This window comes from Elgaria multicarinata, chromosome 22, assembly GCF_023053635.1.
Source record: "Elgaria multicarinata webbii isolate HBS135686 ecotype San Diego chromosome 22, rElgMul1.1.pri, whole genome shotgun sequence".
NCBI classification, from domain to species: Eukaryota; Metazoa; Chordata; class Lepidosauria; order Squamata; family Anguidae; genus Elgaria; species Elgaria multicarinata.
Window position 1 is genome coordinate 7,819,390 of NC_086192.1, and position 27,984 is coordinate 7,847,373.

The 27,984-nt window shown below is 47.0% G+C and overlaps 2 protein-coding genes across 3 annotated transcripts in view; one reads left to right on the top strand and one right to left on the bottom strand.

The window, feature by feature from the left end:
- ACACA (acetyl-CoA carboxylase alpha) overlaps positions 1-8,903 on the top strand; it is a 221,542-nt gene extending 212,639 nt beyond the window's left edge. For both annotated transcript variants that reach the window (XM_063146546.1, XM_063146547.1), the window contains 2 exons: positions 5,696-5,832; positions 7,042-8,903. In XM_063146546.1, the coding sequence (XP_063002616.1) occupies positions 5,696-5,832; positions 7,042-7,168 (264 nt within the window). In that variant the 3' untranslated portion in view covers positions 7,169-8,903. The remainder of the gene's footprint in view (positions 1-5,695; positions 5,833-7,041) is intronic.
- A 17,542-nt stretch (positions 8,904-26,445) lies between these two features.
- Positions 26,446-27,984, bottom strand: part of AATF (apoptosis antagonizing transcription factor) — a 93,075-nt gene continuing 91,536 nt past the window's right edge. The window contains exon 12 of the mRNA XM_063146543.1: positions 26,446-27,942. Coding sequence (XP_063002613.1) covers positions 27,879-27,942 — 64 coding nt within the window. The 3' untranslated portion in view covers positions 26,446-27,878. The remainder of the gene's footprint in view (positions 27,943-27,984) is intronic.

The window sequence follows — 27,984 nt, forward strand, 5'->3', positions numbered from 1 at the left end:
ATTCAACTGGTTTGGTTGTGGTTCTATTTAAAACACACACACACACACACACACACACACACACCAACAATCTGAGATTATTTTGCTGTTTGCTTCTCATTTTCCTCCCTTTGCGCGCCAGTTTTAACATGGATATATGTTGCAATGGTCCATCTCCAGAGCTGCTAATAGGACATCCTGTTACGTCCTTTTGTTTTGTGAGTTGCCGAAGAAACAAAACACATAGATCATATCAAATCTGAAGTACTTTAGGGCTCTGAAAGGGAAAGAGAAAGAGAGAATGTGTATTGTCGGATGGGATGGGATGGGATGAGGGGGGCCGAGTTTTTCTTCAGACGGTGTCTGAGCATCTTTCTTTTTTCCCTTTTTTTTTATAAGCCAGGCATCTAGTTAGCTAATACATTACACCAATCAAGGAGAGTTATCTTAAGCCACAATTAATCTGCTCCCTGGCATATGTTGATAGGAAGGCATCATGCTGTTTCTTAATTAAAGGCAAACGGATTAAAAATGATTAATAAGAGTATTAAATATTCGCCTAAACTAAAAGCTTTGGGATTCTTGGGCAAATCCTAGCTTTACTCAGGTCTGCGAAGTGGCAAGCATTTGCAGCAAGATGGGGGCGGGTGGAGTGGGGTGGGTTTTTTTTTACTTCCTCGACAGTTTGTTGAACGCCTTGGTTGTGAACGCTGCTGTTGCATCTGGGAGTGAAGCACAAGAGCAGCGGCTGCAATTTTAAAATAATGACCGTGGCAAATAACGTTGCTACTGATTATTATTTTCTCTTGCTGCAAGCTTTTAATAGGCTTCATTGGAAGATTCTTGAATGAAAGCTTGAATCTCAGGTTCAGATCTGGCTTCCCGATTAATTACTGGGATTGGAGGAGATTCCAGTGTGGAGGATGAAAACTTGAGGGCGGCAGGGAGTTCCCCTTTCTAGGCGGCCGTACTGTGGTTTCGGTTCTTTCTAATAATAAGAACCACAAACAATTGAAGCAGGCAGTGAATCCTACCAGGGATGTATGAGAAATTAGTTTCAGTGTATTTTTGATTAGGCATCTAGCTAGATCAGCCTTCCTCAACCTGGGACGCTCCAGATGTGTTGGACTGCATCTCCCAGAATGCCCCAGCCAGCTGGCTGGGGCATTCTGGGAGTTGTAGTCCCACACATCTGGAGCGCCCCAGGTTGAGGAAGGCTGAGTTAGATAATCAGTATTTCTGATCAGGATTTTCCCAATCCACACCTTTCAGACTGAATGTAAACTCAGACACAGTGGAATTCGGAAAACTCTGGCGAGCGTCGAGTTCTCCTGATTCATACATCCCTAAAGTTATCTCAGTGTTGAAATCAATCCCAACCCATTTTTTATAATTAAAAAAACCCTAAACCCTCAATTTTCCACAAGACTGTTGAGATTTGAACTTAAGAACATCAGAAGAGCCCTGCTGGATCAGACCAAGGGTCCATCTAGCCCAGCACTCTGTTCACACGGTGGCCAGCCAGCTGTCAACCAGGGACCCACAAGGCAGGACACGGTGCAACAGCACCCTCCCACCCATGTTCCCCAGTAACTGGTGCACACAGGCTTACTGCCTCGGATACTGGAGGTAGCACATAGCCATCAGGGCTAGTTTGTTTATTTTTTGAAGCCATTTTGGCTCTTGCTTCATCATTAGAAAATGGATGCAACCATAAAAATGAGCAGGGAGGGCCAAGGCATGTTTCGGGCCCCTAAAACATTCGCTGGCAAACACTGGGTGCAGCCCTATGAAATAGAATGAAACTAGTCAGTTTTATAAATCCTGTGATAATGGAGTAAGGGGACTGCACTGGCATTCTATTCACTACCGGGCCAGATTTAAGATTTTGGTACTAGTGCAAATAGCCCCAAAACAACTTGGGACCAGGACACCTGAGCGAGCGCCTTTTCCCTCGCCAATCTGCCTTGTCACTGAGGTCATCAGAGGGTTTGCTCCTGGTGGCTCCACACAGACCTTTGGCCCAACTGGAGTCCACCTAGAGAAGAGCCTTCAGTGTGGTGGCCCCCTTTCTATGGAACTCCTTGCCTCAGGTAGGCGCCAACACTATAGGCTGCTCCCAGCGCCTCCTGAAAACAGCTGTTCCAGGAAGCCTTCCTTGATTGATCAGTTGCAGTTTTTATTGGCATTGTTTTTAAAAAAGATTAATTTCAGTATGGTGTTTTTAATGCTTTTTATCTTTTTTACTATTTTACCTCTTATGTTCATTCCTCTGGAATTTGTTTTAGATGTTGAGTGGCATACAAATGTTGCAAATAAATAACTAAAATAAGACGCCACAGTGAGGCAGGGTGAAATCAATAAAATCAATATGCCCAGTAGCCACAAAGGGCCTGTATTCAAGGCAGGGGCGCAGGGACAGAGAGGCAGGTGTTTGCCTCCGCACTCCAGCCGACTAGCAATTCTGCTAGACGGGCAATGTCAACCGTCTAGCAGCCGTGCTTCGGAGGGAAAGGGAAGGAGACGGGGCGGCCATAAGTAATGTCGTGTGGCCACCACCTCGGTCTCTCTCCCCTCCACCCTCCTCAGGAGAGGCTCCTGTTCCCGGCTCCGTGCTCCATTTCCAAGTGTGGACACGTAGCCGGAAACGTGCTGGTGACGCGGTAGAGGGGGTAGCGAGTGCGGTTTTTGTGCTCTGAGGTTGGAGCCCTGGAGGTGGTTCCCCTAGCTTCCATTCTTTTTCAGAGCCACATTTCAAAGCTCCTCCCAGTCCAGCTTATATTTATGGAGAAGGTTTTCAAAAGGCTTTTGTTTTAGTTTTGTGCTCTTTGGTTTATAGAATAAGTACAGTTTGCCTACAGCCTGAGAGTCAGCGTGGTGTAGTGGTTAGAGTGTTGGACTGGGAGTCGGGAGATCCGGGTTCTAGTCCTCAATCGGCCGTGAAACTGACTGGGTGACTTTGGGACAGCCACTGCCTCTCAGCCTAACCTACCGCGCAGGGTTGTTGTTGTGAGGATAAAATGGAGACAAGGAGGATGACCACGTGAGCCCCCTCGGGTTCCTTGAAAGAGGGGGGAAATGGTGGGAAATAAATGTAAAAAATCAATAAACATACATATTACGGGTAAGGCATGGTTTGAGAGACTGGTGGGCCAAACTCTCCTCCCAAAGAAATTGTGCTTTTCTTTAAAAAGAAGTATCTAGCCCTGATGGATACATGACTTTGTTTTAAATATATTGGCCAAAGACACGGAGGGTAAGAAAAGAGCCCCAAATTTCATTATGTTGGAGGATGACAATCATAGGGTAATGGGGAAATAATGCGGAATAATTCCCACAGCTGTGCCACATTTCTAACCACAAATACGCCGACGGTATTTTACGCATGGCTAAAAGAGTCCTATTCGTTGCCCTTTCCTCTGCCGACACGACTCGTGCGGTCCCATCTGTGTGCTAATAAAAAGGGTACAGGCCCAGAGCTCGTCTTCAGCCGTACCGCAGACAAAACGGTCACTCCCCTTCTGAGCATCGAGCCAACCGGTGTGCCCGCGCTTCCTCTGCATGCCCATTTTGCGTTGAGCCGAGCCACCGCATCAGCGCCAGGCCCCGGGGGTCACCCTTCGAGGAGCGTGGCAGCGGCTTCCAGCCCCTTAAGCCGCCGAGATCGTTCATCTCTGATTTTTGACATGACCGCCTATTAAATCATGATGTGGAATTCATTGTCATTCCGACTTTGGCTTCATTAGCAGTATAACAGAGAAGGATAGTGCACCTCTAAATGACGAGCTTTTGTGTTTAATTACCCAAATAAAATGACATAAATATGAATGAGCGCTAATGGTGGTACTTGGTTTTTTCCGGAAACCATTAACGATTCTTAAATGATTTGTAAAGAAAATGAGAGGCGAATGGAAGCAGCGAGAAGGCTGTTCAGCTTCTAACACGCTCCTGAATGATTATATAGTCAACTACCTAGCAAATACAGAGCTAAATGATCTTGTAACCACCACCCCAAAACATTTTGTTTAAGATTTGCTACTGGGGAAATCAGATTTGCCCATGGCTTCATGCCACTTTGACCTCTCTTGTAATGCCCACCGCTTCCAAACTGGGGGATAGATTTCGTGACTGGTTACAAGCAGTAGACGCAGAATTCTGGGTCGGCTGGTTGGTTTGTAAACCTGCGTTTGTGATTTTAATGTTTTGTTGTTGCCAGTGCAGAGCTCATGAGGACTAGTAGCTTGCTTAAAATAAAGCTGCGTTTTGCAGAAGCTTCTGACTGAAGGAACTGTATTAAGTTCTGTATTTTGACAGTGTGGTTGAAGCTATACAGAGGCTTAGAATTCTGAGAAATTCCTAAACTGGGCGCTGAGGGAATTTAATTTTAAAAGGTGAGACTGAAATACTCACCCCTAGAAGTGGCCGCTTGCTGTATTTCTGTTCTGGCCTTCGAGCTCCTCCCAGTGAGCCTCCACATGTGTTTACCGTCCCATCGCTGAAACTCTCTGGGGAGTTCTCATCTGATCTCTCCAAAGCTGTTGGACTACAACTCCGGTCGTCCCTGACTTTTGACCCTGCTGGCTGATGGGAGTTGAAATCGGCTGGACTTCAACTCCCAGTAGCTTCCCCAGTCTTACCAGTGGCTACTAGGCGGGAAGTCTCTGTGCCACTGTCCGATTCAGAGTTGATGAGCTGCAGCAGCAGCAGCAGGAAAGGGCTTTGCGCTTGGGCTTCCTGGCGACACCTGGCTAGCCACTGTGGGCTACAGAATGCTGGCCGAGGGTAGATCTTTGGCCCAGCTTCTTTAAGGGCAGGAGTGAAGTGCGTTTTGCATTTCACTAAGGGAAAAGATTATAGCTTGGCTAGCAGACACTTGGGGAACGCTAGCCTACTGCATGTTATGGCAACCAACAGTCAGGCCTCCTGTTGAGCGGCAGAGGACAGGGATCTGTGGGTCCCTATGTTACAGCAGCTCCACCAGTCTCTCTGCCCCCTGCCCCCCGCCCCCGCGTGCTCAGGAGTGGCTACAGAGCCCTGGGGCAGCAGTGCCCTTCCAAAAAGAAGTTTTTTCCCATCTCAGAGCAGATCTTTCTACCTTGCACTATGTCAGACCCAGCATCCATCGAACCCAGTACTGTCGACACTGACTGGCAGCCGCTCTCCAGGGTTTCAGGCAGGGATTCTTTCCCAGCCCTACCTGGAGATGCCCGGAATCGAATCTGGGACCTCCCACAATTGAAGCAGGGGCTCCGTTATTTATTACTTATTTGATTATTTTTAATACATTAATATCCTACTTTTCCTCCAAGGAGCCCAAGGCGGCATACATGATTCGGCTTCTCCTCCTCCTCTCCCTTTTATACCCTTCAAGATGGCCCTGTGAGGCTGAGAGTCAATGACTGGCCCAAAGTCACCCAGTGAGCTCTATGGCCAAGTAGGGACTAGAACCCAGATCTCCCAAATCACCCAGATCACTCCACTACTATACCACACTGGTTCCCTCCCACGGGGGCTACAAGTCGTCTCTGAATTGTGCACCCATCAGGTTAAGTGATGCCCTATCCTTTGTGCTTCTCCTTGGACCTGCTTCCTTAGCTTGGGAGAAGGGACCGGGGGTGGGGTGGGGGCGCCCAGGAGAATATGCATGTTCTGCAGACCCCTCATGGTGAAACTGACAGCAGCCCCCAGCACTGACTTCTGCTTTTCTCCCCGGCAGGCATACTTGTGGGATAATAACAAAGACCTAGTAGAGTGGCTGGAGAAACAGCTGACGGAGGACGAGGGCGCTCGCTCGGTGGTAGATGAGAACATCAAATACATCTCCCGGGACTACATACTCAAGCAGATACGGAGGTAAGGAGGCTGCTTCGCGAAGCTCCTAGAGCGGGGAACTCAGCAGGCTCAGCTTCGTATCCCAGGCGAGGGGGCATTGCTCAGCTGTAATCCTGATGCCATTTTTTGTAGGGCTGTGCAGGGGACAACCCCCCCTCCCCAAATCCGCTTTGGAGTGCGCTTTGGTGCCAGCTCCGATCCGCCTCGTGCCTCTTTGGGCCTGGTCCACCCAGATTTGGATTTGAAGCGAGATCCGGACACCCGAAGCAGGCTGGATAGTGGGGGTTCCCAGATGCAAGGCCAGCTTGTGAGTCTGTCGGACTCCTCACTCCCGCTCCAACCCATAGAGCCACACACCCACACCCGCCTGCCCGTGGGATTTACCTGACCCGTCTGGTAGCCGCCCGTCCTTGATGAGAACCACCATTTTTAAGGAAGATGATGGCAGCTCGGTTGTTTCCAAGATCTAATGTTCAAACTACGGCAGAAACACATCTCACCCCACAATGTCCTGATCCACGTTGTGTGGCCTGATCGATTGCAAAGAACAGGGAGTCTGCACTACCGTACAGCTTTTAGGGTTCTTTTCCGCTGCTGGTTTTAATTTGGTATTACGACGCTGTAATGGTTTAATTCTTGGCTACTGGTTCCATTCTGCCCTGTTTTGATTTTTTGTTTTAACGTTTGTACTGCGTGTTTTTAATGTATTGTACACAGCCCAGAGAACATCATCATCATCATCATCATCATTTCTATTCTGCCCTATAGCCAAGGCTCTCTGGGCAGTTTACAAAGATTAAAAACCATTTAAAATGGAGTATACAAACTTTAAAAACCATTTACTTTAAAAACACACAAACGGGCAGTACACACAAGGACAAAATATATCTAAAAACAACTATCAGCAACCAACCGTAACTAAAAATCACATGCTACCTAATTCTTGAGAAAAAAGGTCTTAACCAGGCATCAAAAAGATAGCAATGTTGGTGCCAAGGAAATCACTCCATAATTGGGGGGCCAACCCTGAGAAGGCCCGCTTCCTTGTGGCCATCTTCTGAGCCTCCCTCAGAGGAGGCACCCGGAGGAAGCCCTTAGGTGCTGAGTGTAGTTCAGGTTGGGAAGGTGCTCTGGTCAGGTATTGCCGTGTAAGGCTTTAAAAGTACAGTCAACAAAGAAACGAATGGACAAATCTGCAAAGAACTGACTGACTTCCTCCTCTTCGACTAGCTTGGTCCAAGCCAATCCAGAGGTCGCGATGGATTCCATCGTCCACATGACCCAGCACATATCGCCGACCCAGCGGGCTGAGATCGTGCGCATCCTCTCCACGATGGACTCCCCCGCCTCGACGTAAGCGGGCGCGCCGGCCGCAGCAGCAAAAGGGCTCCGGCGTCCCGCTCTCGCCTTCCTGACCTGGCCCCGCCGAGGGGAAATGCTGGAAACGGACTGAATTTTCGTGTACTTTTTATTTCAAAATTTTAAATCAGACTTGAGTGGAAGAGAGCAGCCTTTTAGTTACGAAAGACTGCAAGACGTCAGGCTCCCTTCAAAGTAACTTATGAATGTCGTAGAGCACTCCCTGTTTATTTAACGAAGTGTGATGGACCAACGTCTCAACTAACTGTTGTTTGTACAGCGCATACAAAAAGATAATGACAGGTACTGCAGTACCCCGAGGTCTTAAATCCAGGAAAGAAAACTAGGCGACGGCCTTCCCTGGTGTCCCCACCCCAAACCTTGTCTTGAATACACTCTTGTCCGGCGTGTCTGTGACTTACATGTCCAGTAAATGGTCTATGTGATGGAGGCCCCACTCCTAACGGAAGATGTGGGGTCTGGCTGCTGCTGCTCCACCCTCCTCTTCATCCCCAGAGTTTAAATCTACTCTTTGACAGTTATCAGGTAGTTCAACAGCCTGGTGGCTGAAAGGTTTTTGTCCTGTAGGGGAGTAGAAGAACAAAATACGCCTTTTTAATGCAAGGGGCACCTTTCGATAGGGCACCTTTTCATTTCTGTATCTGCGGGCAGGGCCTTCAGAGGTTCCTTTGTGAACCACGCATGTAGGAAAGCCGCCGTGAAAACCTCCCTAGTGTCAGACCAAAGCGTTTAGAAAGAGCCCGAAGTTTTACGCGGCTTGGGAGAGAGAGCTTCCCTTCCTCCCGTCTGATATACAGACTGGGGGGGTGGGGGGGTGGACATTTCTCTTTCCTATGCAAATGACGCACAGCGTGTCGGACAGGCGCCATCGCTACATCCCTTAAAACAGCCATTCCGTATTAACGAGAAAAGGGCCAAATCGGAGCGATAGGATGATGGAACCAAACGCCGGTTCTCTTGAGTATAGCCCATTTGGGGAAGAAGTAGCCGTGGGGCTTCAAGGAATTTTAAGGAGCGACACTCTGTGTTGCAAGGAACATGGGGTAGCGTTTCCCCTTCTAGGATGCGCACTGCAATTCCCCTCCTGTTCTGATACCATTCGGCCCTGGCAGCCCAGCACCGGCTGATGCTGGCGGAGAACTGGGACTCACTGGGACGCCCAAAACGCACCGGGTACAGCCCTGAGAAGCCCACCGGTGCTGGCATTTATTTCCTCAGACCGCCTCCTAAGGGAAACCTATTTGAGCGAAACCATCTGCCGTAAAGAAAACGGTATAATCCAATTAGCTAAACTCTCGCCCACCCCCGGCCCCGTTCTGTGGGCTGCCTGACCTGCTCAGGGGATCCATGCTGGAAGTCTGGAGCAGGGCGGCCGTGGCGGCATCTCCTCTCCTAGCTGGGAAAGAAGAGCCTGGCTTTGCCTTGCCTTTTAGGCCACCGAGGTGGTGTGAATGGACGGGCGGGAGCTGGAAGGCACAGGGCTGGGATGGCCTTTCTTCAGCCTTCGCTCATGGCACCAAGTGAGGAAGGGGGGATTCATGCTGCCATTGAGGGTGTATATTTTGCATGATTACGGACGGTGCTGCATCAGCGGTGTGCGAGTGAACTCTGCAGTGGAGTGCTGATAGCGGAATAGCAGGCATTAAAAGGCAGGCAAGGCCCAGGCCTCACTTTTGGGGGGATCCAACTGGGCCTTGCCCATTCACAGGAAGGTGTGGGTTCGCTGACGCAGCCTGCCGCCCTTACAGACGCGCCGGGCAACAACCCACAGGAGTGACTGTCAACCTTGCGTCCGTTCCAGCCACCCCGCAACCTTTCCTGCTGCAGATGTAGGTTGGGAGGTGATCACCCACAGCCAGTTGCACGTTCTGTTTTACAGGGGAATGGGAGAGTCTGCCGTTCACCGCTGTGCCCCATCAGAGGGGCTGATCCAGCCGCTCAATCAAGCAGGGAAAGGGGCAGAAGCAGGAGCATAGCCGTGACTTAGGAGTTGCAAGTCTACGGAAAACATCTTTCATTTTATTTATTCCATTTCTATACCGTCCAATAGCCCACGTGCTCGGGATGGTTTGCAAAGGTAAAAGGCCACTGAAATGCATTATACCTAGTATTAAAAAGCCCACCCCGTTTACAAACAGACAGCACACACACAGACATACGCATATCTAAACGCTTTTAAACAATAAGAGATATCCAAGACCTGATTAAAACCTTATCACATGCTGCCAAATACCTGAGAGATGAGGAAGGCCTTCAACCTGGCGCTGAAAAGAGAACAATGTTGGTGCCAGGCAGGCCTCGTGGGGGAGATCATTCCAAAATTGGGGGGGGGGGCACCACTGAGAAGGCCCGCTCCCTTGTTGCCTCCCTAGGAGAAGGCACCTGAAGGAGGGACTTAGGTGAAAGATGTAGTGTACAGGTAGGTTCATACTGGGTTCTGTCAGGTATGGGCCCAAGCTGTGGAAGGCTATTGCTAAATAAAGTCGATTTTCCTTTTTACACATTGCATTGAGCTGAAGTTCCACAATTCTTCAAGGGAATGCAAAAAGGAGGACGGGAAGGAAACCTAATTTGGGTGTGTGTGTGTTAGAAGTTATTCCTCTTAGAAAGACCAGGGTCTGAGCCTTATATCAAGCTAGTCAGTCCTGTCTAAACCCCACTTACCCCAACGGAGCAAGCTGGATACCTGCCAACTCCAGTCCCATGGCTTCCCATGACATGCCGTTTTTTTAAGTGTAAACCAAAAGTTTAGGTCACCCCTTTCCCAGCTAGTTGGGGGGTGCTTGACGTCGTAACACAACACACCTGAAGGGCACCCGGTTGGGGAAGGCTGAATTGGACTGAGAGTTCAGGTCTCCTGTGGCTACACCTGAGAGAGCCAGGTTTGACTCCAATGCTCTGAGTCCAACAGACACCCCGGAGTTTGCTGCCATATAATGTAAGGAAAGCCCCTTCAGAGGTGCCCACAGATTCAATGGTAAAATAACCCAGTTGAGAGTAGAATACGTATTTGAAAAGAAGGTTGCTAAAGACTCAACGTTTTACTCACCCCAAGGAAGGAGCCGGCTCCTAATGCTGCCAGCAACGTCCCCATAGTGCAGTGCCTTTCCTTTTCCGCTTCAACTCTGCTTCCGCTTATTTTCACCAAAGCCAACGCAGGCTCCAGTCCAATCCGTTTTTGGGAGAGAGAGAGAGGCTCAGCAGAGCTGCATTCCAGGATGGCCCAACCTGAAAACCATCATCCATTTGAGATACTCTTCCTTTGCTTGTCCTGGCACGTCAGGACAGCCAAGCAGAGGGGCTTGGTGCGGTGGACTCCACCCCTCTGCAAATGCTTTTACCGAACCGGTGTGGGCTGCCAACGCCAGCTTCGGACGGCTGGGTGACGCTGGCCGCCTGTCCTGGCTGGCCACAAGGGAGCGTCTTGCGCTTCACGACACTAGGGTTGAACCCAGGAAAAGCACGGGGGGGGGGGAGTTCTCACTCCCCCCCCCAATATTATAGCTATGTCCAGGTGCTAAGTGTGGATGGGTAACTTCGTCAAGGCTGCAGCTTCTCCCCCTCCTTGTAGTTCTTTTAACTTGGACCAAACAGCTCTTCAAAGTGATGTCTTCTTGAGTAGAGGCCCAGTAGTGGGGGTGGGGGGCCTGCTTAACCCTTTCTTTTCCAGCTCTTTCTTTTCTGTTCATATCCCCCCCCCCCTTTGACTGTGTAGCATTTTCAGGAGCTGCCCTGGGAAGGAAGGGGGGAGAATGGATCCCAGCTTAAATCTGGACCCAATCCCTTGACCAGTGACCATGCCATGGCCAAGCTGGATTCCAAAGTGAGAATTTGTTATCTGGGTGTGGTATCCCAGCCTGAAATCTAATATTGTGAAGAACCGTATAATCACGTGTCAAATAAATAAATTTTGCCCCTGGTCACGTGTGGCTGATTGGGGCAGGGGAATAGCCTGACCCCCTTCTGAAGACCTCAGAATATTAAGAAATACTGCCCCTATTACACCTTTAGTAATAGGGCAGAGTGGAACCAACCGACGGAAGTATTAATTGTTGTATTGTCTTGGGACAACTTGCGGTGCTGAAGTCATTTCACTTACCTCAAGTTTCTTTTAATAAAAACAATCACAACACGTCTGCGTCCCTCTGGCATGGCTTTTGTGGTTTTGAGAAGTCGGCTGCGTTCTTCTGGTGATGGTTTTAGACATGTCCAGTACAACTTCAGGATGCCTCGACACTCCTACGCAGCCTCGGAACATTGTAAGCTCCCCAAACCAGCCTTTGCGACGATGCCTTCTTCGGCAATGATTCCAGCAATTTAAGAGTCAGGAGTTCGGCCCATTAGCAAGAATAAAGTGTGGTGCTTGAGTGTGGAATATATGGCAGCCACCGTGGAATCATCCAGGAACCTAAGCTTTCAAAAGGAAGCAAAGTTGCTAGTCCTCATGGTTATAGAGAAAGCATGCGAGTAGGTACAGAGTTCAATCATAAGCACACAACTACTCTTTTAGTGCCACAGTCCGCGATCCTAATCCAGGTATCTTCTTACAGAATGGACACTTTGTACCAAAGAGACACCCCTTCCACTATCCCCTCACAGCAAGGGTTTTTCAGATGGGGGCAGCATTTGAATTGGCTCCCTCCCCTTAAAATTAAAACGTAACCCCTCACATGGACAAAAAGGTCCTCTGCAGAGTGTTAAAGAGCACATGGGGGTCTGATCTGAGTCGCAGCATTCTTGATTTTCCCTAGCCGGGGGGAGCAAGACAATTGCAACCCATAGAAAGCCAACATTTCAGAAAGCAGTTTATATGCCTGAACCCTTTACCTTGATACTTTTGCTTGTTGCATGCAGGGATGCTTGGCTTGTGTTAAATCATATTCTGTCTGTCTTTTGCGGACTGACAGGCATCCTTTTACTCTGGCATCTGTTCTTTGATGGCTTTACAGGTTTCTTTTAAAGGTTGTAGAAGAGTGTTGTTCCACTTGGGCATCAACATCAAGGCAAATTTCCACAAATCCCCCCCCTCCCAAGTAAAAAATAGTCCACAAGTCTGCAGAATAGTACAACTTGGAAAAAGCTGGTACATGAGGAATCTACAGGTCAGATAAATAGAAATCCAAACTCATTTGGATGTCTCCAAAATCCGTAGTTGCACGCAGGGACTAGCCCACTCAGAAACTGCAGAGAAACCTTCCCTGGCCTGGTGCCCTCCGACTATCCAGAGCATTGCTGGTTTGGGGATGCTGGGAATTGTAGTCCAAACCCATCACTGTGTAAAGCACACAAACATGGTTTGATTTTGATTGTTAAGCTTGCCCAGTGACTAAGGTTGCAAGGTAGGTAACAATAGAGACCAAAGACGATCTATTTGCCTAGCATTTCTTGGGAGCTCGGTGCCCACAGAGAGCCGGACGTGAAACACACAATGTAGACACATATAGACTCAATAGCCTGTGCTGCATCCACCTTTACTGATGCTTCGGGTCAAACAAAACCCACTTCTTAACATTCAGGGGAAATGGGAGGGGTGTGTGTGTTTGTGTGTGGATAGGTGGCACAATTTTGTCCATTAAAACGGTTTTACAAATGGCTGAACACACACAGCCATTTTACCCCACCGTTACCCAACCGAATTTAATTGCAGGTGTAGCTAATGGAACAGTTTTTCCCCCTACTAGGTAAGTTGCATGCATAAGTGGGTCTGTTTATTCCCAAGCAGGTTCTTTTAGTTTGCTTATATATTTTTTTAAATAAAAGCCTTTGCAGCCAATTTATATTGAAACAGTGTTAAATTGTATCAAATCGGCACAAGAAAAAGAGCGGAAGATACATTTCTCCCTCCTCCTGTCTGTGCCTTCGTTGAACCAAGATTATATTTGGGGAGTTGGGGTGTGTGTGTGTACATGAATCATTTCCACAAATATAATAAAAAATTTAGAACGGAAAGGAAGGGAGCGGCCTACTGAACTCTGGAAATGCATATTTACACACTTTAGCCTAAAATATCTACATATTAAAAATGCCCGGAAGGGTACCCCTAAAGCTGCAACGCTTTCAAAGGCTGAGAGATCAAAGTGCTATCATCTTTTAATTTAAACCTTTTGTTGCTTCAACGGTCTTAAGAGAGATGAAGGGAGATCAAAATAAAAACGGAAACAAAAACGGCAGCTTTGTAGCCGTATTCTCCCCCCCCCACTTTCTCTCTCTCCCCCCCCCACTTTCTCTCCCCCTTGTTCAAGTCCCTTCTCTCAATTTAGGCCGCGAAATAGGTCAGCTCCATTACCAATCAGCCTTCCCACAAATATTTAAAACAAATTGAATTGCACACCCAATACCCATCACAATTAAGCCAGCCACAATAACTAAATTAGCAATTCAACAAAATAATTGGAAACGCGAGCCTCTCTTTTCTGCAGCTTTCCCTCAGGGCTTTTGCCGTTCTGTGGGGGGGAAACTCCGCTTTACTAATTCAGAAGCTAATTAGAGCCACACTTGTAAATGAAGTTGTTTGTCTGAAACTTGAAATTCTGTGCGGGGGGGGGGGGGGGGTTTATTCTATTTTTTTATTGGGAGGGGTGTGTGTGTCATTGCCGCGACGCTCACCTTGCATTTCTTCTCTGCTGCCCCCCTCCCCAATTCCCCCTTTTCTTTTTAAAGACAAAAATGTTAAAATATGCTAATTAACAGAAGTATTGCAAACGGCTGGAGAAAGTAAATTCTGCTGAGAAATTCAAGCTAGCTCTTAATTGAAGGTATTAGGAGAAACATTTGCGATAAGCCTGTTCTACGCTTTGCCCTTTTCCGAATAAATACACTCGCAGGCGCCTGGCTGAGAAATGCGCCCAGCGCAAAGGGACCTGCAAGGAGCAACCGCCTGAAGCAGACGAGAGCATCCTAATTGTCGTGGGTGGGTCGACCCTGGGTGCGAGGCGGGTGAGGATGCAGGAAACGGTTGCACTGATGGAAATCCCCACGCGTTTCGGCCGCTTTCTCTACTTTGAGGCCTTCTTCGAAGGGTTGTTATGAAGTCTGCCATTATTATTATTTTTACAACAGACTGGCGCTGTGAATGCTGGCGACACCGAACAATACAGGAAGAGGCCGAAACGCGTCAGGGTTTCCATCCATAAAATTGTTTTCTGCATCCTGAGACCATTCTCTCCCTCTGTGGCCGGTCGTGGGACCAGGTTTCGCTCTCCTTTCAGCTGCAGACTCCAGCAGCTACAGGACGGAGTCTCGGGAGTTTAGGATTCGGGGCCCGGTGTTTGTGGAGCCATTATCCTGTAGAAGAAGGGTTTGGAACTTCAGATTCAGAGTTAGGGTGACCATATGTAAAAGAGGACTGGGCTCCTCTGTCTGTAGGGAAAAAAAAGGAATTTCAGCAGGTGTTGTTTGTATGCATGCAGCACCTGGTGAAATCCCTTCTTCATCACAACACTTAAAGGTCTAGGAGCTATTCTAGAGTGACCAGATACAAAAGAGGGCAGCTTTAACTGTTGCGATGAAGAGGGCATTTCACCAGGCGCTGCATGCATACAAACGACACCTGCTGAAATTCCCTTTTCTACACAACTGTTAAAGAAACAGGAGCCCTGTCCTCCTTTCCATAGGGTCACCCTACCCTCCAGGGCTCCCCAGAAGGCCATACCTATTTCCCAAGGTTCCACCCCCTTCCCCCAACTGTTTGGCTGTTCCTGGCTTTTCTGCCGTCCGTCCCCCCCCCCCCCAATTCTAAAAGGCTGAAATGCCTCCCCAAAGGCTGACGTTCCTGGCACAAAGAACTTTAAGTGAGAAACAGGTTGGTATCGTGGGGGAACCTGCCCCTGCCCCTTTGCTACCCACCCCTATGGCAGAGGTGGGGAACATCTGGTCCTCCAGACATTGCTGGACTGCAGGTCCCATCAGCTCTATCCGGCATAGCCAGCAGTGAGAGATGATGGGAGTTGCAGTCCAACAACAACTGGACAACAATTCTTCCCCATCGCTCTTCGGCTGGCTTGCCCCAAAATCTGGGGTGTCTTTCTGGAGCCTCTTGAAGACTTTTTGTTTTCATTTAGATTGCTTTGGTGTTTACCACTTTTACTCTGACTATGGGATAACACTTAAATGAGCCAATTATCGCATGGCTGATTTATTTTATGAACTAGAGTATTTATAGCCTGCTTTTTGACTAAAAGGCTTAGAGATAGCGAACAATAATGAACACACACACACACACACGTTTTTAAAAACCCTGCAAAAATTATTTAGCAGCAACATTAGGCAGTATGCAACTGTCTTCCCATTAGCACAAATAACGTTGTGCTAGCGGAAACGAGGTTTCAAACTGCTTCATGTATGCACAACCCACTGTAGAACCAGTTGTGCATTTCTTGTTAGGAATATTGCAACCTTGCCTGCGTGTTACGGGAAGTGGGCAGTGCTGAAGATAGATAGTTCCTGCGAATTTTGACCACAGCTAGCTCTGGGATCGCTATAGCCTACAATGTGATTTCTTACTTTTGCTCCTCCCTTTCCTTCCCCCCTCTCTATGTCCACCATTACTGGGAGCATGTGCATTTGCTCTCTTGCACCCGCCTGTGTAATGGAATACAAAATGGACCAGACAAACTCCATTTGAAACTCTACGCTGTACCTGCATTTTATATGTAAAAGTATTTGTGAGTAAAACTATTTTACCTTTTCTTCATGAAAGAAGGGCATGGTTTCCTTTTTATTCTAAAATACCCCTGCGTGCCTGGGGGACTGGTAAACGTTCATTCTATTTTGCGTTTTGTTTTGTTTTTCTCTGCAAATTGTCTAACAGTGGGGTATCATTACTATATCCCATCCTTACCGGTTGCACAATGGAACAATCTGGCCAAGCTCCGCAAGCGCTATTTGAGTTTCAGAATGACACCGTTGTAAATCGCCCTTTAATCAGAGCAGCAGAGACAAGAGCACCACTTTGGCTTTTAAAAGCTGACAAGAGGAGGAACGAGGGTCCACCACAGAGAAGGCCCTGTCACACACTACCCCCCAACTGAACTTCAGACAGTGCAAGCAGATAAAGCAGAACCTCCAAAGATGTACAGCAGCTTCAGAAGCGGACAGGCAGTCTTGACGTTATCCCAGGCCCTGACCATTTAGTGCTCCAAATGTCAAAACCAGCACTTCCAACTGGACTCCCAAAACTGCTCATCATAGTCCCGAGATAAATGTGGGTTAATTTACAGAAAAGCTGATCTGTGAATCCTTCCAAAAAGTTCAAAAACCTAGATTTCAGTAGTTATTTTCTTTAAAACAACAACATCACCCAGTACCATTTAAAATATCCCATGAAACGGATGGAAAATCCAGTTATACTGATAATAATGCAAACACTAGAGTAAAACTGAACTCCTGTCCAACCTACTCTAAGTGTACCCGTGACGCCCCCCCACCCGACCCGACCCCAAAGGAAAGCTCCATCAACTAGATTCTGCAAGGATGCTGGAAAATGGCGCTGAGGGAGTTTGAGGTTCAGTTTTCTTCCTTCCAGGCCTAGGTAGAACCTCAGCAAGATGGTGAAAGTGTTGATGACACGGAGATATAAGGGGGGGGGGGGGGAAATGCAGCAAGACAGTGAAACAGAGCGTAAACGTGCCCCTGAAAAGTGCTCAGAAACATCAGCTGGAGCTGGATCATTAAACAGTTCCCCCGGGGAGAAAGTATTTGGGCAGTTCTTTAAAAAGGTTTGGCCCGACTCGAAGTTTAGTTCCAGGAACTATTCAGTCTATAAAGGCCTACATAGTCTGGGAGCGAAGTATCCCCAAAGGATCACTTTCTGCCGTGTTATGAACCTGCCATCTGTCAATACCTCCACCCCAGGGCCTTCTCTGGGTACTTCTCATTTGGAAGTTAAGCATGTGGCTAACCATCACAACAGGGCCTTGCCTGTGGTGGTCCCTGACCCAAACACATCTTTCTGGAGCTGGCATGGTTACCTTTTGGGTGCCAAACTAAACCAGCCCTGGTCCCCTCAAGGCTTTGATGTCAAATAACAAAGGCCTTCTTATCGGCCAGGTTTACACATAACGCTGAGCCATGGTGCGGTTTGTTGAAATCTGGCTTGTGGTTGACCCGGTTTGCATGTAACGGCAAACCATGGGGGAATTAATTAACCCAGGATTTGCTATTGCCTTGCACTAGCTGGGTCCTTTTCTCTTGCCGAGACTGGCCTGCCTCTTGAGGCAAAGATGCTCCTAGGAGTTAAATGGTCCCCTAGCCTCTGCTTCAGGGGTTAATTAACCCACAATTTGCCATTACATGTGAACTGGCCCGTTGTGCTTGAATCCATCCTACAAACAAACCATGGTTTGTTAGCCAGCTACGAACCACAAATAGAGGCCATGTTGGCTTACAACAACTTTATTGTTTACTTACAAAGTCTGGTTTGTTGTGATGTCTGAAATCAGAACTGTGGCTTAACCCTGGCATGTTTGTGTTGTTTGCCCTGAAACAGAGGCCCCCAACTTGAAAACAAAACCATTCTGAAAGTTTGCAAAATGGTCAGGAGTGAAAGAAACCAGAAAAGGAAAAAGCAAAACGCGGTTCTTGAAGGCCAATTTTTTGGGGAAAGGTTTTTTTAAAAAATACATGAGACCAGAAAAACTCACAGCCCTTCTCTTAATACATGATTTTAAGGAAAAGCTCAGACTTTTGAAGTATTTACTGAACATGCATTCCAGTCCGGGTTCACACAGGACTGTTCCTCATTCCCTTTCTCACCCACGTGCGCACACTCGCACACAAGAGGAGTTATCCAAGGGGCATAGCCCGGGGAGTCTCCAAAACTAATTCATATTCGCCGTGGTGAGACCTGCCACGAGGAACAGAATGGATGAACTGCATGCTGCCGTTACCTTCAGCAGGTGACAAACCACTCAAGAGAGTTTGGCACAGGGCTGGCCACCACATCCGGCTTGGGAATTATGTACGCAAGTTTGGTTTTTTCTGCCAATACTGGAAATGCATTTTTTCCCCCTAACGGGGTGGGGGTTGGGGGGGATAACAGAACTGACCTTACTTGCGAGGCTAGCAGATAAAAATGAGTCTCTTTCCGTCAGAATCCCTCCTTTCTCGGTGTATCACGCCACGCAGGTAAGAGGCGAATCAAAAGCCCTGCTTAAACACCGATAAGTAAATATTCAGGAGTGCTCTTGGTACGGCTTTGAATTTCTCGCTAACTCTCCCCCTCACCCACTGCTTATCTCTTCAAACAATATGTAACAAGCGTTATCAGCATTTTAGAAGGGTTTTCACACTACCCTTTTAACATCCGTTCAGGCCTGCATAGAAACCCCGCAAACGCCGGGAGGCACCTTTAGAAAGGACGCCTGAGTCAAAAGAGGAGGTGGGGAGTGGAAAGCCACACACACACACACACACACGATTGTGGCAATGTTACTTCCTGGCCAAGAATGGTCACCAACACTGCCACGCCCCTAGTCATAGCAATAATATAATAATATATACCACTTCCGAGAACGTTCGAAGCTCTGCCTATACATTCTTGGTAATCTGCTCATAATAACCCTGTAAAGTAGGTCAGGGTTAAAATGCCCAGATTACAGGCGGGGAGGCAGAGGCGGGGAGATGGCCCCCCAAAAGCTTCTCCCAAAATGAATCTGGTCCTCTGGCTGAAAAAGGATGAACTCCTGGTTTAGAGACACCTACTGAGAGATTTACCGTTAAGATGAGATTCGAAGGCACGATTTCTCATCCCTGGCTCGTGGCCTACAGAGTTCACATCTCTGGCTCGTGGCCTACAATAACACGGGTTCTCTGTCCCCTTCTGGTTTCCGATGTCACACTTTTAAAGATGGATCCTTGGGTAGTTGGGAGTGTTGTGGCAGTATTTACTGAACATGCATTCCAGTCCGGGTTCACACAGGACTGTTCCGCATTCCCTTTCTCACCCACGTGCACACACTCGCACACAAGAGGAATTATCCAAGGGGCATATCCCCACGGTGCTCTGCTGGATGGAATCACGTCGCTCACGGTGCCGAGAACAAATTTAAAACAAGAACGTTAAAAGAACGGCATCAATGCACCACAATATAAAAGCACTGTATAAAAGCTGTCGGTGGAACGAGTGGCAAAGGAAACGCCCAGGCCTGCTCCAATTGGGCTCCCCCACCAGCCCTGCTGCCTAATTTTTTTTCTTTTCCCCTCCTCATCCCTTTTTCCTTGTGTGTTGTGGCTTTTTAGATTGTAAGACTGCGATCAGGGACTGTGTTATTTGCTGATTCCTTGTAAGCCGCCCCGGAAGCCTTTTTCGGCTGAGGAGTGGGATAAAAATACTTAAACTAACTAACTAAATAAAACAAGACAGAGCCTTTACCTGGAGACACCAGGCTTCGAACCTGCAACCTTCTGAATGCAAAAGAAGTGTATGCTCTACCAGCTAGCTCTGGTCTCTCCGTTTTAACACAGAATGGGAGCTTTGCTTACTAAACTGCACGCTATCCTGTACATCCTTTAATATCTGAAACAGGCACCTGAACGAAGATAATATGCAAATCTTTTAAATTTAATTGATTCATTCAAATCAATCCACTAGTTAAAAGGAAGACAATTAATCAACTAAAAATTCTTTAATTGGCTGACAACTCTTCTTCATTATCCACTGTGTATACACAGGGGTTTCGTTCTTTTTTAATATGGTTTCTTATTTTTAATATGAGAATACATTAAAAAAAAAAAACACAATTTCCATGACTCAGAAGCAACATCCCTTTAGGATGCATTGATCCCTTAGTAAGGGCTGTCCTACAGGATCCTAGCAGAAAGCTATCTGGTCTAGTCAACAACATCCTGGTTGCTACATTTGCCAGATCCCTCCGCAAATGCGAAAAACCAGCAACTGAAGGATTGCTTTCTCCTGGGCCCAGTATTCATCTTTGAAATCTCTAATCCTGGTGCCCCCACACATGGGTAGCTACAAGGCAGCAGGGCCTTCTCAGCGGTGGCACCCTGGTGACAGAACGCCCTCCCCCAAAGAAACCTTCATTACACTCTTTTCAAAGCCTTTCTGACATTTTCTCAGACTTTTCGGATCCGCGCACTTTTATTCCCACCCGACTTTACGATCTGCTGTGTGCTTTTAGCAACGGTGGGTTTGTTACACCATTGTAATGGGTGCCGCTGACGTTTTTAGACCGCTTTGGAAATCGTGAAATTCATTCTCTTGCGCTTTTAAGGTTTTATCGTCGCAAGCCAGCTGGGCCGCACGGTTCCGGGGCGGCATACAAATACTGCAAAGAAAGAAAGAAAATACAGAACTGGCATCTAAGGGGCATACTGCCACTCAGCTTAGAAGCTGATGTACAACCATCATGGCTAGTTGCCACTGATGGCTTTTTCCTGACCTTTGCTCTCCGCTCTCTGCTGATATACACGTACGTAACGAGGACTCCATCAAAGATTTCTTGCTTAACTAATTAGGTAATTACAAGACAAAAGAAGGAGAAGGAGGGATACACAAGTTTTTCCGACATTGCAGCTGACAGGCATAGGGGGGAAATCCCAGGAGGCTCCTCGCTGCCCGGAAAACAGCGCTCTATTCCCGAGCCCCACCTGGTCAAAGGGGAAATCGAAACTCCGGCAGACGGGATTAACTGGGCGGTGTTGCAGTTGCAAAGCGGATGTCTGTCCAAAGTTCTGGAAACAAATCCACCAAATTCATCCTTTCAGGCGTAAGCGTGAACTTCGCCTCTACTTTAAATGCAGGGAAGGCAAGGCAAAGTAACTCTGCCCCCCGGAAGCTCGGTTCCTAGGATTGGATTTTAGGAAACAGTGCATTCGCTTTAAAAGTCCTACCAGGGCCGTAGCTAGACCTAAGGTTTATCCCAGGATTGTCCTGGGGTCAAACCTGTTCATCTAAGTGCCACACAGGGCATCCAGCGCTCAGGCAGGGACGAACCCGGGATGATCCTGGGATAAACCTTAGGTCTAGCTACGGCCTGGGTCTCAGGGAGCGGTCTTAGGAGGACTCGGGGCACTGATCCATTTCGCTCAGTATTGTCTACATCATGGATGAGGATTTCGGTTTTGCTCAAGAAACGGGCAAGCACGCCACGCTCAAAGCTCCAGGCCTGAGCATGCGTCCGCCAAAAATATTCGCAAACCGTTGAGCGGCTGCTCAAACTCGCCACGTTCCGCTTCCCAGTTTGATTTGCGCAAATTTCCTCAGTCGATCGAATCAGCCCCGTTTTAGCCTAGTGAAGAAATTTGCGCAAATCTCTGATTTGCACAGGTTTGATTTGCAAAGCGAGCGCCCACCCCAAAGGCGTAGGGGAAGCGGGCCCGAGTCAAGACGCGAGGTGGAGTTTGGCGAATCCGAGTGACCACAAACATCCCTTTGAGCAGGGGTGGGGGACTTCTTTCAGCCCTCGGGCCAAATTCCATTTTGAAGACGCTCTCGGGGAGTGGGGGGCTTCCAGTGGTGGGCGGGGCTGAAGGCAAAGGAGGCAGAGCTAAAAACGCAGAACATACCTGCCTCTTGTAGCTTAAACCTCTTACTGCCAGCTTTAGAAGAGGCGCTTCTAATGGTACAAAAGCCACCAAATGATCTGGGGAATCCCAGAGGAATGGATTTAGACGCCACTGGGCCTGATCTATTCTGGTTTGGCAGAAGTCTTCTGCAACCCTAGAGATGACAGGGATTGAATCTGGGATGTTCAGCATGGAAAGTATTCTATCGGGCAACAGCTCTTGAAATGCACCATCCACCATGCGCTTAATATTCTCCCCTCTCCACCCCTCGTCCACCAAGACACAAATTTATAAGCTCACGCCCTCCCCCAAGACAATGGGCTGCAACCTGATTTCACACACACCCTTTCGCCCGTCCTTAGCACTACGACGATTTGTTTTAGCGAAAGGTGCTCAAAAATTTTTCACAGTAGAAGGTCTTCACTTGGTTCCAGGAAGAGAAACGGCACCTGAAAAGGGGGTCAAGTAAGAGAGTATTTTTTTTTAATTTTTTTAAATTGCCTGGCAAATTTTGACCCTTTGGAAAGCCGGAGAAAGAGAGACGTGTGAAGGTGGAGAAGAGGAAAAAAAGAGAAGAAAAGAAAAATCAATGCAGTTCCCTAAGATCTACGGCCCTGGCTTTGCTGCAAATGCACATAAAGATTTATTCATCCGTGCTACATACATTTTCTAAGACAAAAGTCAATACTCACCTTGACACAGATACTTTCAGCATCCTAGAGAGGGAGGGCGGGGGGGGGGAGGAAAAAAAACCCCTTCGATTTTCTGCTGGGGATAACTGTCCTCGTTTTGAATCCACGTAGATAAAATTCACATTGCTCTTTCATTTCCGAAATGCAGCTTTGAAACGCACACACTTTAACAACCGCTACCATCGCCAAAGGATTTAAGATCTTTGGGAGAGGCCCTTCTCTCTGCATCGCCGTTATCAGAGGTGTATTGGGTGGAAACTCAAGACAGGGTCTTCTTGGTGGCTGCTCCAAAGCTATGGCAGGGAATCAAGGTTGGGTCCCTTCTCTGCTGGCGTGGCCATGCAGGCCTTTGGGGTGCAAGTGGGCTGGGTGCTGTTTTCATTCTTGATTCTGTTTTGAATGTATTCGTTTTACTATTGCTTTAACTACACTTTCATTTTAAATTCCAGCTTTTATTATTGTCAATTGCCTTGAGCACAATTTCCTTGGTGGAAAGGCAGGATATAAATCGAATAAATAAATAACCAACCACACTGGCCAAGTGTGAAATTTGGCCTTACATAAGGAGAGCCCTGTTGGATCAGACCAAGGGTCCATCTAGTCCAGCACTCTGTTCACACAGTGGCCAGGGATGAACAAGCAGGACATGGTGCAATAGCACCCTCCCACCCATGTTCCCCAACAACAAATGCATATAGGCTTACTGAATCTGGCTTTGCGATCATGTGAACTTCCTTTATACGAAAAACAGAGACGATAATAAAGAGCAGAGTTCCTAGTCCTTATGTTCAGAAAAGACAGGCTTGGGGGGGAAAAAACCCTTGCAAGCGAGATTTGAGACCAAGCAAGAATTTCAGCAATTGGCGTCCTCCTTGGCTCATCCCATAACTAAAATTCCTCAAAGTAAGAAGAAAAAGCCATATACAGGTTTGCCTCACCTGCGAAAGGTAACACGTGCTGAAAGATTAGAATGCCCTTAGAGCAGAATCGAAAGGAGAGGTCACGACACATGCACAAACAGACAGACAGAATACACTGCCCTACTCATGTGCTACCTGGCCCCAGAGACACAAGATAGATAGCAGCGTTTAAAGCTGCCAAATCGAATACATCACAGAACCATTTTAAAACGCCGCTCTCTTGCTGGTCCTGCTCTGTTTCCAAAACGCAATCAACGAATCACAATTTTATTTTATTTTTAAAGAAGAATCATAGAATAGTCGAGTTGGAAGGGTCCTATAAGGCCATTGAGTCTACCCCCCCCCCCCCCCGCTCAGTGCAGGAATCCACCCTAAAGAACTTGCATGTCTATCTCTAAACCACGAGGCAAGGAGGCCGGGTGTCCGTTTTCCTTCTCGCCTTGTTTTTTCTGAATTTTCTAAAGTTGTCAGGATCATCAACAACGGAATATCCCAGAGCGCACGCACAGACACACAGATCGAGGCGGTGATGCAGCGTGTAAAACATACGTCAGAGAGAAGGGGTTAATTGGCCTTAAATGCAAGACAGCCTTGCTAAATGGTCTTTAATTGGTTAGCAGCTCTCGTTTGAAAGCTGGGCTGTTTTTTGGTTTTTTTTGCCATGATCAAGGGAGGTGGACCCTCGCCAACTTTCAGTTGAAAGTTGCACATGTGCTACCATATAGCACAGAGGAGACCCCACGGCAGGGCTAACCAGAGAGATTCCAGCTTGAGTCCTGAGAAACTTAAGTCATGAAGGTGGAAAGACAGAGAAGCAGAATGGGGTTGACAACAGGACTGTCCAGCAGGGGGCGCCAATGCTTTTGGGTCAGTGGGCACTCTCACAAAATGGCTGTCCTGCAGCAGGCTTGCCCATCCATAAAAACATCTGCCCTGTTCATCATAGCTGATCCTAAAACACTCATTTCTCAGAAGACAAAGTGGTCAGGCTAAAAGAAAAGTCTCTTGACCAAGGACCGGAGCTCCAAAACACAAAACCATTCTTTTGATTCACTTTGTTGCACGCCAACCTCCAAGTTAAAAACAAAACTAATTTTTAAATGTCCTAAATTAAATAAAAATCAAGAAGGGAAGGCAGCCGGGTGGACGCAAAGACAGAAGTCCTTGGGTACCTTGCTGGGCAAACCCAGCTCTTCACCTTCCAATCGTCCTTCAACTGGTAAAATGTTAGCTATTTCTGTTCCTCCATAAAATCAGTGCTGTGGGGCAACGTATTTTCTGGAAATTTCTATAATGCTTTATCTTATCCAATGCTGAGAGTCACTGTGTTGGACTGGGAGTCAGGAGATCCGGGTTCTAGTCCCCATTCGGCCATGGAAACCCACTGGGTGACTTTGGACCAGTCACAGACTCTCAGCCCAACCTACCTTGCAGGGTTGTTGTTGTGAGGATAACATGGAGAGGAGAAGGAGGATTATGTATGCCGCCTTGGGTTCCTTGGATGAAAATAGGTGGGTTATATGTGTAATAATAATAATAATAATAATAATAATAATAATAATAATAATAATAAATCCATTTCATAAGTCACAATAAACAAATGCAAATTGTAAAGATAATATAAGGCAACTTTGCCAGTTTCAAAGTTGGAGATCTTTTGGTTGCTAAAATTTATTATTGTGCCAATAATTTCCAGGACTTTTTCCCTGTTAAATTTAAATGCTGTAAAGGAAATACATGCTATTGTCTGTACATTTTTTTTTACAAGTATTAAAAAATATTATAAAAATACTAGAACAGCCAAATCACATTAAGTGTGCTTTAATTATCCCCCTTCAAATTATTTCAGGTCAAATACTTCGGGTGTATTGGGACAAAAAATTAACGTGGCGTACTTTTCTTAAGCGTTGTGGCTTAATAAACACAAGTAAAATAAACATGCCAAATTAGATTATACTAGAGGGCATCAGAACATTTCCTGACGCAAATTACGCTAAATTTGCAGTTCAAAAAATTGCCAGAAAACCCACATCACTGGCATAAATGCAGGTTGACGTTCTGCTCTTTTGAGCTGAATTGCTTCTATTATTGAGCAAATATATTTCGTCCCTAGAACAACCCAACACATTTGAGATTAGCCACGGGGCGTTCCTCTATCAAATCTGCTAGAAAGGCAGTCTACCTGACGGTGTACGGTTGCTCTCGTAACGAGACATAGGTCTCGTAAATGACCTATGTCACATATATTAGAGAGCCCAAACTGACATTATTTTTTCATTTGGTATTTTATTTATTAATTGCATTTATGAGATTTTTTATCTCCCCTGTGCTCCAAGGAACAGCATACATGGTTTTTATCCTCACAACAATCTTGTCAGGTAGGTCACCCAGTGAGCTTCACAGCTGAGGAGAGCTTTGAACTTCAGTCTCCCCAGCCCTGAGCCTACATTCTAACCACTACACCATACTGCCCTGTGTAGATTATTCTTTATTATATTTATCTCCCGGCTTTTTTCCTCCTTAAGGAACTCAAGGCAGTGTACATAATCCTTTTCCTCTCCGTGTTTATCCTCAGAACAACAACCCTGTGAGGTTGATTGGGCTGAGAGTCTGTGACTGGCCCAAAGTCACCCAGCGGGTTTCCGTGGCTGAGTGGAGCCTAGAACCGGGATCTCCCAACTCTCAGTCCAACACTTTAGCCACTACACCACACTGGCTCTCAATGGCCAAGCAGCACTTGCACCACAGAAAGGTTGAGCAAGATTATGGTCACAACGGAGATTTTGTACACACATCTCTCTGTCGGAACACAACAGCTACCTTTCCCTCGATCACCTAATACTGCTCACCAGCAATGCACCGGGCATTCTTAGCATGTATGTGTTCTAAGCCCTCCACAAATATCACTATAACAATCACCTGCAATGCAATTTCATTTTTGAAGTCCTTGGTTACTAGAGAGAACGGCTGACCATGGAAGACGACAACACTGTTGGTGTGAAGTACGTACAGAACATTACGGAGGTGGTCAGCTCTATAAAACCACGTTATTCCATTTTAAGTGGGAGGTGGGGGCGAACCTAAGATAATCCATGCAGATGCTATATTACTACATACATATGCACCTATTACTTATGCAAGTTAATCTCCATTGGCGATAGATCACAGCAGGCTAATAAATCCACTTTATGGAGATTTAATTTCCAGCTTTTTGACCTTCTGAATAAAAACAAGTGAATCATCTTTCTCTTTTGCTAGATTTACACCGGGGCTAACCTCTTACATGGAGCATGTCTCTGTTGGGAGAGGGAAGGTATAGGCGTCCAGGAATCCCCATCAGCGAAAATAATTAAATACATTAAAATCTACGGTCGAGGGAAGAAAACTCATAAGCATCTATTGTGGTACCAGTGGGGTGTGTGTGTCTGTGTGTGTATTTATGTGCATGAGTAAATATGTGTGTGAGTGAGAGAGACAGACAGACAGACAACTTCTCACTTCTGCTCTCCTAGGAATTACTGCTCAGAAGATGGGTTGTACGCATTTTTTAAAAATTGAACTTTTAGAAGTTCTGATGTTAGATTTCCTTGATTGGTTTTTCGAAATGCACGAAGGGCACAGCCAGAGAAAAGAGATGCCCGTCTTTTCCCGCATATATGGGACAGTCACCAACACCAACCCATTGCACATTCAAGGGTAACATGACCGCCGTTGGTGTGCTGCAACGTCCATCCATGGGCGGTGGTCCTTTCCCTAGCAACACGCACACAGAGATGCTTCTTTGTCGTTTAATTCTGATGTGTGGGGTTTTTTTAATGAATGGTACATATGATGGAAAATGACGATAATCTTATATACGTAATGTAGGGGATTTTTTCTCTCGTTTTCACAATGTATTTCCTGTTCTGTTTGGTTGGTATTCACAATAAAAATAAGAAGAAATTAAAAATAAATTCTGATGTCGTTCCTCAGAATCTTGGCCCTCACTACTCAAGGTGAGATAACCTTCCTTGGTGAACATAAAGTGGGCGTTCTTGGTAGTCAGCGAGGTTTTGGGTTTGCTTTCACAGCTGGACCAGGACCAGCAGTGGCTTCTCTGGAATCGTCTCACACCACCAAAAATACCAGGTCACACACCAACCCTCGGGGCTAGTTTCAGGCTTGAAACGCATGTGAAAATGGCACAGGAAACACGCTCCGGTTGTCTGATCGTACTTGGCAACTGCTCTGCCAATCAATACAACTAACAAGCGTGCAGAGTGTGATCACAAGAGCAAGGTTTGGCTGAAGGTGTCCCGCGTTGGGTCAATTTGGAGGGCAGATTTCAGAAGGATACGACAGAAAAAGCAGAGACGCGCTCGCTTTTCCCAACTTGAGCAAACGTGGCGGTTGCCACTGGCGGTACACTCTGCTGTCAAAGGGCCACGTATCAAATGTTCCGGAAAGTAACAACGGTGGTTCCATCGACCGGGCTTGCAGAGTGCTGGAAACTGGGCCAAAGATGGCGGTCCCCTCCTCTTCCAAGCACTCTTGCACCCGTGGATGTCCGACACTACGGCTTTTCTCCTCCTTCAAGATGTGCCTGTTTCCCAAAAAGTGACCGATAAAGCTCTGTCCTGGTGAGAGGAGAGAAGGAGAACAAAAAGATGCAAAGGGTT